Below are 12,638 nucleotides of genomic sequence, written 5' to 3'. Positions count from 1 at the left end.
ATATATTTATATATATATATATATTTATATATATATATATATTTATATATATATATATATTTATATATATATATATATTTATATATATACACAACGGGTTTCTTTCAGTTTCTATCTACTAAATCCACTCATAAGTCTTTATAGTTGGACTGAGGCTATAGTAGAAAACACTTACCCAAGGTGCCATGCTGTGGGAGTGTATCCCGAACCATGTAGTTGGGAAGCAAGCTCCTTACCACACACACACATATATGAGAACATTTTTTATAAACAAACTTAGATGCATCTGGTGGTTTGGTATTCTACAGAAAAAGTAAATTTTGAACACGGGATAACTGTGAATACAGTCTAATTATCCATAGAGGATAGGAAAAAAGTTGCCAGCAGGCAGCTGCAAAGGATTGATCTTTCTACCTCTCTGTACTATTAAGCTAACCAGCCCCTGACAACAACGACTGTCTATTATAACACTAAGTAATAGCTTTTCGGAATGTGAGAACATTTTTTTAAAAAACAAACTTAGAAGCGTTGAGTGGGATGATATTCAACAGAAAATAAAATAAATTTCAAATGTGGGATAGCTGTGAAAACATCCTTGAAAAAATTGGGTAAAATACCCATAGAAGGTCTTCCTGGGCAGTGCCATTATCTTTTTGTGGACCCTACTAATTATTTTTCTTTTCTTTTCTTTTCTTTTCTTTTCTTTTCTTTTCTAATTATTTTTCTTTTCTCTTTCTTCTACTCCCCTACTAAATGTGTGTAACCTCTACAAAAATCTCTACTAACCCTCCCCTCCATACTTTATAATCTCCTCCCCATCCCTTAGCATAAAGCTAACCTCCACCTCTTCTAGGGTCTGTAGTCTTGGTGGGGTGTAGGATGGCCCCAATAACGCTGCTAGCATAAAAAAAAAAAGCACCAGTACATTCTGTAAAGTGGTTGGTGTTAGGAAGCACATCCAACCACAGAAACCATGCCAGAGCACTACATTATGCACATATGGTTGTGATGCATATGCCTGGTGTACCTCTATCAAATGGGTAATCATGATGGACGAAATGTTGCTATGCATTTTGCTCGGCATGCTAATGATTATGCCAGATCACTGTTTGATAATAATAATAAGAAGAATAGGAAGAAGAAGACTCATAATAATAATAATAATAATAATAGTAATCCTTTCTACTATAGGCACAAGGCTTAGATTTTTGTGGGGTGGGGGACAATTGATTACATCAACCCCAGTACTCAACTGGTACTTAATTTATCGACCCCAAAAGGACGAAAGGCAAAGTCAACCTTGGCGGAATTTGAACTCAGAACATAAAAGATTGAGAAAATGCAGCTAAGCATTTTGCTTGTCATTATGCCAGGTCTCCACTTTGATAATAATAATAATGAGCAGGAGGACAATAATAATTTTGATTTTTACATATAAAATTGTTTTATAAAATTCTCTTGTTTAAATAGTTTGTCTGAAACAATTCAAGAAGAGAAAAAAAAGAAGTGGTTGCACCCATTTCCTTAGCATTTCTTCAGACAAACACATCCTCTTCTCCACCTCACAAACAAACTTTCTCAACATTTTGCCAAAAATTGAAAGGTGAACTTGTTTGTGTAAACAAGACAATGTTTATTGAGGGGGAGAAAAAAAAAAAAAATAATAAAGGTAAAAATAACCTGTTTTAAATTCTTCAGATCTTAAAAAAGGTCAAAACATCACAATGAAAAAATTTATTTTCTAAGAATTTTTTTATATTTGCTTCAAATTGATGGACCATTAATTGTCTATAATTCTTGCACCATTTCTGGTTTCTTGATAAAAATATAACCATTCAAAACAGATTTTGCCAACACTAATGTTGTCGTCGTCGTCATCATCATCATCATCACCATCACCATCATAACCACAACTGTCATCATCATAATCCTCCTCCTCCTCCTCATCATCATCATCACAGTTATTATCACTACTACCACCACCACCACCACCACCACCACCACCACTACTACTACCATTGCCATGATCGTCATTACTACAATTCTCAGGTTTGGCTGTGTGGTTAAGAAATTTGTTTTGGAATCAAATGGCTAGAGGTTCCATCCTGCAACATGGACATTGTCAGCTAACATCTTATACTATAACACTGACCAATATCTTTTGGGTGAGTAAGGTGGTGAACAGGCAGAATTCTTAGCTGCCAAGCAAAATGCTTAGTGGACTTTCATCCATCTTTCCGTTCTGAGTTCAAATTCCGCCGAGCTTTACTTTGCCTTTCATCCTTTTGGGGTCAATAAAATGAGTACCAGTTTGCACTGGGGTTGATGTAGTTGACATTCTCCCTCTCTCGAAATTGCTGGCCTTGTGCTAAAATTAGAAGCCAATATCTTCAGAGTGAAACTACTGGAGGAAAACTGAAGAATCCTCTGGCATGCTTATACATCTATGTATGTATAAGTGTGTGTGTGCGTGTGTGCATGTGTGTGTGTGTACATATGTATGTACCTATGAGTATGTACATATATATATGTGGGGATTAGGGGTGTACATATGAATGTATGTGTGTGTGTGTGTGTGTGTGTGTACATATATACTCTTTTACTTGTTTCAGTCATTTGACTGTGGCCTTTAGTCAAGCATCCTTTGTTCATATTGGTTACACAAGTTGGAATTCTTACATCCTCCATATCTGTGTGTCATACATAGCCACTTCTCACATCTCAATAGATTCCTGCCTATGCTTGTGGTACCTAGGTTTCCAAAGCAGTCATCCATCTAAATACAAACAGGGCTCAACTTTGCTTAACTTTGGTGATCAAATGAGAACCAATGCTTTCAGCTTGATTTGGCCTTTACTTCAAAATGTTCAATTTTAGATTTTATGCATACATTTGAAGTGAATATTTTTCACACATAGTAGAGATAAATATTAAAGTGAGCCTTTGGTCTGTAAATAAAGTTTAAAATGGCTTTATGGTCTGATGGGTTCTTGGTTGAGGTCAGTGGCTGACCACAGCTACTGTTTTATTTTCTCTTTTTTTTCCCCTCTTTTAATGATATGACCAGGAGTAAGGAGTTGCATCTATGCCCCTTGGGGCAGGGGCTACAAGAAAACCCTCATGAATATGAGTGAGTAGGAGTGGAGAATTCTATAGAGATGATAATGAGGGAAGGAAGGATTGTTGTTAGTGCTTCATGCAGGGAAGAGAGCATACTGGGGGATGGGATAAATGGGAATGATTGAGTTTGATGGGTTGAATTAGTGGTAGATTGAAAGGCGGTGAGGTCACAAGAGTAACTTTAGAGAAGGTAGAGTTAGGAATCAATATGTTTGTTGAACAGAGATTGGATTATTTCATATGATTAATTCTTTTAACATTTAAACCAACCATATCTGGTCCAAGTACTCTACCAGTCTTATGTTCAAACTGGGCAGATTCAGCCTCTCCCATCTACTTTATAATGTCATTCTAAAAACTAAACAATCACAAAAATAAAATCTGCAAGCTACAAGATAATGCATGATTAATTGAAAACAATGGGAATAAAAAAATCGTTACATTAGACAGATAAATTTGAATGTTAAAGAGTTAAGGAGTATCAACTCTTTATTTCTCATGATACCCATTTATGCTTTATGTTTTGTTTTGTTTTGTTGTTGATTTGTTTAAATATTTTATCGTTGTTGCACTCTTTTTGTTCTTTTCAGACGTATATTGGAAATGTTGTTGTCTCTGTCAACCCATACCACAAATTACCTCTCTATTCGCATCATGTGATTGAGGAGTACCGCTGTAGAAACATATATGAATTACCAGCTCATATGTGAGTATTTAAACTTGTGTCTGTCAGTTGCTCCCCTCAATAACTCTGAGTACAGTCTTGGCACTGCGTAATGATCACATTCATACAGCATTAAAAATACTAATACACACACCCACACACACATGTGATATGACAGTTATATTCCTCTCATTTCTATATAAACTCGACAGAGAATACTTACTTAGTACCTGTCAAACAACAGTTTATTTCTTTTTACTTTCAATAATTCCTATACCTTGCTCTATTTTCTTCTTGCATTTCATATTGTTCTCTTTCAGTTATCCTTTTTACTTTAAACCTAGCTTCTGTTTTTTTTTCTCTCCTACTCTTCTCACACTTAGTGATATAGAGGGTTCATCTTTGGGTGGAAGTATAATTATTATTGTTTAGCTCTAGAACAACATTGGTGGAGCAACTATGACGGAACCCTTCCAGTTATTACTATTTGTTTTTTTGTTAATCAGGAACTATAGTTTCTAATGTCTCGTTTAGATTCTAAGACAAGATTTGATTTGAAATTTGATTACTGTTTCTAGTGACTCAATCAATTACATTGAGGCTCCTTTAGTTGTTGGTTAACCTCACATTTTTTTCTCTTTCTCACTTTCCAGCTGGACAAGTCATGTATTCATCTCTTCAGCAAGATACATACTCTTCCCTGTCCATCATAGTTTCTGATTCCTCCAGTCTATACCCCACTCAGCTGAGGGGTCATATCTTGTAGATAAATGGCAACTTCACAGAGCTGGTGCCACATAAAAATGCTCCCAGTAAGTGGTTGGCATTAGGGAAAAGAATACAACTGTAGAGGCTTTGTCAAAGTAGATATAGAATCTGTGGAGTTCTTTGACTCATTTGTTCTTATCAAATCGTCCACCCAATGACAACATGGAAAAAAAGAACATTAAATGATGATGATGATGATATATACATTTTATATATTATATATGTATATATACATATTATTTATTATATATGTATACATATTATATATTACATAGATATACATACGTTATATTCTATTATATATATATATATATATATATATATATATATATACTATATACATATATATATTATTCATATATATATATATATATATATTATTTATATATACTTATATATTATGTAAATATACATATGCATTTATATTTACATTATATATATATATATATATGTATATATGTATATATATATGTATGTGTGTGTGTGCACATATGTATATAATGTTTGCAAATATATATTTATACTTGTGTGTATGTATACATGTATATATTTGTGTGTGCATATACATGTATATATATGTGTGTGTATGTGTATACATGTATGTGCATATATAATTTATCCATCCAACCACATATTTATCCATCACCCCCACCTCTCTCTCTACTCCTGTCTTTTTAGATATCTATCTCCAATTCAATAGGAGTATAGTAGAAAATAATTCAAACAAAATACAAATTAAATTCATATCCAGAGACAACTTACTTCTTCTCTTGTCCCACCAACTCCATTCCCTATCCATTCTTTGATCTGCACTGAAGTTTCTATTTAAATATTTACCATCTTTCCTCCGCCCACCCAATGAAGTTCGTTTTTAAGTCGAATTCCAGGGATTAGAATGAAAATAATGAAACACATGTTTATGTTCCACAGACTTCTCCATGGTTAATTCTGATGCTATTAAGAATTCTTAAATGTTCTATTACACCTCCCTCCCCCTTGTTGTAGTTATTTGTCTTCTTCCTCCTTTAGATCTAAGTCTTAGTCAGTACAGAGAGAGAGAGAGAGAAAGGAGAGTAAAACATATGGATGCATAAAAAAATGACATCATTTAGATAAATATCATTGCTTAGTGATTTAGAAAATATTGTTAAATATATTTTTTATGGTAAAGTTAGTGGAATGAACGCGGCACACATGGAAGCGGCACAGTTATGGTAAATTTTTAGACTTTTTTAAAGTTTTTCTTTGCAATGGGAGATGGAAGCAGAAATCCATAGAGAAAAAAATTACCCCTAGTTTTCAAATTATTTTTCTTTCATTCCACTAGAAATATTTATTATTTATTGTTATTATAACTATTATTATTATTATCATTATTATTATTATTATTATTATTATTGTTATTATTATTATTGTTGTTGTTGTTATTATTGTTATTATTATTATTGTTGTTATTATTGTTATTATTATTGTTATTATCATTATTATTATTATCATCATTATTATTATTATTATTGTTATCGTTATTGTTATTATTATATTTTACTTCTCGGAGCCCTAGATCTTACTTGCTCCGATTGTTGTTATTTTAGTTGTTGTCTTTTTTGGAGCTTTCTGTTCTAGCTGTTGTTATTTTTATCCATGGTTTATAAAAATACATAAAGAATTTCTTTTCTTAAAAGAATTAGGTTCATCTTGGAAAACATGGTTAAAAATTTCCCATGCTAGACAAAAAACTTCAAACGCATCGTCATTTTTATTATTCTTTTTCTCTTTTATTTTCCTGCTCGTTTTCTCATCACTCACTTCTACATAAACTCTGTGGTTTTCATTTAATGTCTCCCCAGCCATCACCCTTGTGCTAAATAAAATTATTCATCATCAACATCATCATCATCATCATCATTATTATGTCATTTCATTTTGATTATTGCAATTGTTTTTACAACTACTACTACTGATAATTTTCAATATTTTATTAGAATTTTTTATATTATTATTATTATTATTATTATTATTATTATTATTATTATTCATATTTCTTTAGGAAATTTGATAACACCATAGTTTTTGTCTTTGTATTCTTTTAATGAAATATTTTATATGCACTTGTCTCCGTCTGCACAAACATCTCCACACAAGTACATTGACATTTCTACATGCAGACACAAATACCCACACATCCAACCCAACACACACACGTAGATTCACCCATCTCTCTCTCTCTCTCTGCACATGTACACACTTGCCTCTACTCAAACGCACTGTTATACACCTCTACATATACACACACATACACTTATACGTGTCCCTATACAAGCAACTACATCTCCCCTCCCCCATCAACTCACTCATATGCACATGTATACCTCCAAGCAGACTCATGTACTTCCTCTATCCCCCCCCCACGCACATGCATACACCTCCACAGAATCTTCCCCAAAACACAGCTCAAACACATTCTTTACACACAGCCACCCTTCTAAAACCCCACCCCAAACACACTCATGCCTATTCCTGTTCCTTTTGTATAATGGCGAATCATTGTCTCAGAGCATTTGCCATTTTACTCCCTTAGTAAAAGAATGGAAGAACAGCAAGGTTATGATTCCTAATAACATTAAGAACAGTTTATATTTGTATATGGCAATGGAACCGTGGATATTCTTTAACATCTCTGCAACACTTTTTTTATATATATTTATTTTTTTTCTTTTTATCTTTTCAAATTGGAATTCTAAAATTATGTTTTATGTCTTTCATGTTCTTCCACTCCAATCCCACTCTTCTCTGGTTTATAATTGTCGCCGACAACAAAAGAGTGTTTCCAGGAATTCTTCCTGGATTTCTTTGTTTACTTTGTGTTTCTGCAGAAGCAGGAATTATTCCATAAACTAATTATGGCGGCGTTCTAAAAGTCTTTCCGTAAACACTTGTATTGGATTATAATCCTGTTAATAATGTAATTCGTGGAAGACATGATTTGATTATCATTATCATTTTGTTTATGCATTTTTGTTTGTATTTTTGGCGGGGATTAATTCTTGGCACTATTCTGTTGCAAATCTACTGAGTAAACTTTACAGGGGAGGTGTATGTATGTGCGTGTGTGTGTGTGTGTCGTCTACTGACTACAAAATGCAGATCCTAAAAAGCTGACAAAATTAAGTTGACACCATTTAAGATGGAAACACAGATAAACTTATGGTATCATACATCAAAAAGGGAGCCAGGAATATGTTTCTAGATTACATTTGGCACAAAACCAATGCATCTGAGAACTGTTGTCTAAGGGAATCTTTGCTCTCTTGAACACATCTAGAGAATTGGTGATATATTTCAAAGCAGTGCGCTTGGAACCACTTCCAAGACAGACACTAGTTCAACAACATCAAAAAGTAGGTCAGCCTCACTGTTAGAGCTGTAAGTTGTTTTAATATTGGTAAATCACAATGAAAGAAAGTAAAAGAACCAAGATTCTAAGAGATTATGGTACATGAGGTTGTGTCACAGTTTTCAATTTCATCTCCACTCTGTTCTTTCCTTTATATTGGTGCCTGGTTGTTATGGGTTACTCTATCAAATTGGTCGGAGATGAAGAGAAGTTATCATCAGAACAGAATCTTGATGGCTGATCAGAATGGTTGCAAAAGAGTGGAGACTAGTAATGGTACCCAAGAACCTTGCAATCAGGTTTGCTATTAAACTGGGTTCAGATCATGACTACCACACAAACAACCTTCGAACAATTAGCTTCTGTATAGTTCCTATCTACCAAATACCACTCATAAAGTTTTGGTCAACCAAAGAAAAAAACCTAATCAAAGTGCTAAGCACTGGAATTAAGCCTGAAACCACACAGTTGGCAAGCAAACATTTTAGCCATGTAGCAATGGCTGTGCTCATAGTCAAAGACATTCCAGACAAGACCATCCAATGTATTCTCCAGACAAAGTGTTCCTAGGAATACATTATCAAATGTGCCCTCATTTAATCACTGGTTAATGCTGATTGAACAGGGTCATGATTAACTCTTTAGCATTTAAACTGGCTATATTCAGTCAAAAATGTTCTACCTGTTTTGTCTTCGGATTGGTCACATCTGGCCTTTCACACCTACTCTACAGTGTCATTTTAAAAATAAACAATCACCTCATCGAAATTTCAAAGCTATGAGCTAATGCATGATTAATTCAAAATGCTTTGAATATGTAAGCATTAGATTTGACAGAGTAATCTGAATGCCAAAGGGTTAAAAGATGCTCCATTTAGAACCATCATATTTTCTTTCCTGAGTAAGTGTATCTTGGACTACATTATTTAATGTGTTTTTTCTTGTTTCACTAATCTGTTTTCATTTCTAATTATTATCAGACTAAATAAATTAAGGAATGGAGGGCACTGTTTATTATCATATCAAAGTGAGTTTCGCTTATTTGGAGTTGAAACTGGTGATTTTTGTGAATCTTGAAACCTCACTTTTAAATTCATCACCCAACCCACAAAAGAAGCTGAAATATTCCATAACACATACTTCATTATTGATTCCTGTTGCTGCTTTGTCTGTGTTGGTAAATGTATCAATCAGTGTTTTTTACAGTTCAATTATGAATAATTTCAGTATTGATTCAAAGTTTCTGATGCTAGCAGACAGAGGAGTGACATATTGAATTCAGACCTTGTAATTTTAAACTTAGAACAATGAAATATTTCTAATTTTGGCGCAGAGCCAGCAATTTTAGTGGGAGGTGGGGATTAGTTAATTAAATCAACCAAGTACTTTACTTCTACCTCATTTCATCAACCCTGAAAAATAAAATGCCCAGTTGACTTCAGTGTGATTTGAACTCAGAATATAGAGTCAGAGCACCACAAAACTTTTTGTCCGACCCTCTAGCAATTCTGTTAATCCACATCAGATTGACTAAATAATGGGTTGTGAAGTTCACTAAAATTGTCAATTAATGTAATAATTTTTTTGGGGGCCGTTTAATTCCTTTAGAAGAATGCCTGCAACAAGCATGAAGAATTTCACTTCATCTTCCTTACAGCTCTTCCAGTTTCTGCACTCAGGACTTCTGTTTTCTTTAAACTGACTCCCAGGTCAAAATGCCGGGCAGCTTCTGCATGGCAAGAGTTGATGCGCTGCAGGGCCGTGTGTATGGTTGTAGTTCCTTGCCTTGACACTGTGTCATTGTTGCAAATGAATGTCAATGTCATACAAGCAGTGTCCGTCATTTCCAATCTTCTGTGAAAGCATATCTGGCCATGAGGAAATATTACCTTACTTGGAAACAAGTGAGAGTTCGTGACAGGAAAGCAAGTGGTTGTAGAAAATCCACTTCAAACGTTACACTAAACTGTTATATTATCCTTTGAAGACATTCAACTTCTTTTTAAAAAATCCTTTCAATTCAATCCTTGATTTTTATGAAAATGAATTGTGTGGTAAGAAGTTTGCTTCCCAACCACATGGTTCCAGGTTCAGTCCCACTGCATAGCACTTTGGGCAAGTATCTTTTACTGTATCCTCAGGCCAACCAAAGCCTTGTGAGTGGATTTGGTAGACAGAAACTGAAAGAAGACAATCACATGTGTGTGTGTGTGTGTGCATGCAGGCATGTCTTTGTATGTGTGTATTTAAAAATAATTAGTACTGGGGTTGGTTCATTCTACTAAAATCTTCCTAGGCGGTGCCCAGGAATTTTCTAAGCTTTCTGGATTTTCTTTGTTGAAAACACATTGTATAACCTGTTTTCCAAGTTTTCCATGGAGTTAAAATTCAGGAACTATACTGGCCACTACAATATTTAGAGTTTCATTAATTCCTGATTATTTCTACTGTACATTTTGGTCATGCTGTTGCTGCCATACTTAAGTCTTAGGTTCATAGATATTTACTGAAATTATTTTGTTTTTTTGACTCAACTAATCACAAAATTCTTAATGTCCAATGCTTATATTCTTGCACAAACTGCAAAATGTTAATTTGAAATTTGTAGAGAAATCTACAGATTTTATGTGTAATACTTCCTGTAAACTGCTTTGTCAATGTTCAATGGTGTCTAGACCAATTTTCTTTTGTTATCACTTTCAAACATTGTTCCAAATAGCAACAAGCAGTTGCTTTCCTATTCTCCATTGACAGGCAACCTGCTTTATTGAAGATGTCCATAGCCTGGTGAACTACATTTAATGAGCTACACTGACTGAGCAACATTTACTGAGCATCTTCAGCAGTTATGGTTCAGAATGGCCTCTTTTGCTTACACAGCTGGACATGTCTCCATCACATCTTTTGCAATAAGCTTTTCTGTTTACTAGTCACAACAGATGTTAAAATGATATAAACCAATTTGGCATCAAATTTTGGCGCATGGCTAGCAATTTGGGGAGAGAGGGTAAGTCGATTATATCAGCCCCCAAAGCTCAACTGGTACTTTTTTTATTGACTCCCTGGAAGGATGAAAAGCAAAGTTAGCCTTGGTAGAATTTGAACTCAGAACGTGAAGATAGATGAAATTCCACAAAGCATTCTAATGATTCTGCCAACTCACCCCCTTACTTGCTGTCTTAATACTGATAATAATTCTTTCTACAATTGGCCTGAACATTTGGGGGAGGGGGTTAGTTGATTACATTGACCCTAGGGCTTAACTGATACTTATTTCATCAACTTCAAAGGGATGAAAGGCAAAGTTGATCCTGGCAGGATTTAAACTCAGAATGTAAAAATGGACAAAATGTAAGTATTTTGGTTTGGTGTGCTAAGGATTCTGCCACCTCACTGCCTTAAAAACCAGTAAATATTGATTATGAGTTTTACTTAAAGAATAATATCAAATATTAAAATTAAAATTCTCTTAGGCACAAGTTTGGTTGTGAAGTTCGCTTCCCAACCATGCGGTTTCAGGTTCAGTCCCAGTGTGTGGCACCATGTGCAAGTGCTTTTTTACTATAACCCTGGGACAACCAAAGCCTTGATGGCAGGTTTGGCAGGCATAAACTGGCAAAAGCCAATGTGTATGTGTGAGAGTGTATGTGTGTATGCTTGTATTGCCATGTTTTGACATCATATGTTAGTGTCTGTGTGTGAGTGTGTGTGTGTAAGTGTGTATGCTTGTATTATCATGTTTTAACATCATGTGTTAGTCGTAAATGAGTGTCATTGTCACATAAGCGGTGTCACTTAGCCATGGGGAAATATTACCTTGCTTAGATACAGGTAAAGGTTGATGACAGGAAAGGCATCTGTCTGTGGAAAATTTGGCTCAATAAACATTATCTGACCCATACAAGCATGGAAAAGTGGACGTTAGAGCAGTAATGATGCTGATTTTCTAAAATTAAATGACATCAATTTTCATGGCTTTATTGAATATTGTTAATAAAAATGCCTTTGTTGAAAAGAGCAAAAAGTTTTTTTCTTCTATTCAAGAATAAAACCATTATTTTACCATTCCTGTATAGTTTGACTCATAAATGATTAAATAAATGGAATTAAACTTTAATCATTGATGTAGTGATGTCTTTAAACTGGCGCCACACAATTACCCCAGTCTGTTCGTATGAGAGTCTGTGTGTGTGTGTGTGTGTGTGCGTGCGTATCTCTTTGTTGAGTCATGTGCTTGCCTATATATATATATATATATATATATCTGTGTATGTGTGTGTGTGCTGCATGTGTATGAACGATGTCTGCATCATTGACATATGTATGCATGCACACGTGCTTGTGTTATGTTCTGTTGAGTGTGTGTGTATGTGTGTATATATGTATATGTGTGCATATATGTATATGCATGTATATATATATATATATATATATATATATATATGTATGTATGTATTTGTATTTGTATATATGAATATATTTATATGCATATATCATCATCATCGTTTAACGTCCGCTTTCCATGCTAGCATGGGTTGGACGATTTGACTGAGGACTGGTGAAACCGGATGGCAACACCAGGCTCCAGTCTGATTTGGCAGAGTTTCTACAGCTGGATGCCCTTCCTAACGCCAACCACTCAGAGAGTGTAGTGGGTGCTTTTACGTGTCACCCGCACGAAAACGGCCACGC

The 12,638-nt window shown here is 34.5% G+C and overlaps 1 protein-coding gene across 1 annotated transcript in view; it reads left to right on the top strand.

Annotated features, from left to right (window-relative positions):
• LOC106882585 (unconventional myosin-Ia) overlaps positions 1-12,638 on the top strand; it is a 354,036-nt gene that overhangs the window by 219,974 nt on the left and 121,424 nt on the right. The window contains exon 4 of the mRNA XM_052974157.1: positions 3,711-3,826. Coding sequence (XP_052830117.1) covers positions 3,711-3,826 — 116 coding nt within the window. The remainder of the gene's footprint in view (positions 1-3,710; positions 3,827-12,638) is intronic.

Source organism: Octopus bimaculoides, chromosome 17, assembly GCF_001194135.2.
Source record: "Octopus bimaculoides isolate UCB-OBI-ISO-001 chromosome 17, ASM119413v2, whole genome shotgun sequence".
Lineage (NCBI taxonomy): Eukaryota > Metazoa > Mollusca > Cephalopoda > Octopoda > Octopodidae > Octopus > Octopus bimaculoides.
This window is presented reverse-complemented; position numbering and strand designations above follow the sequence as displayed.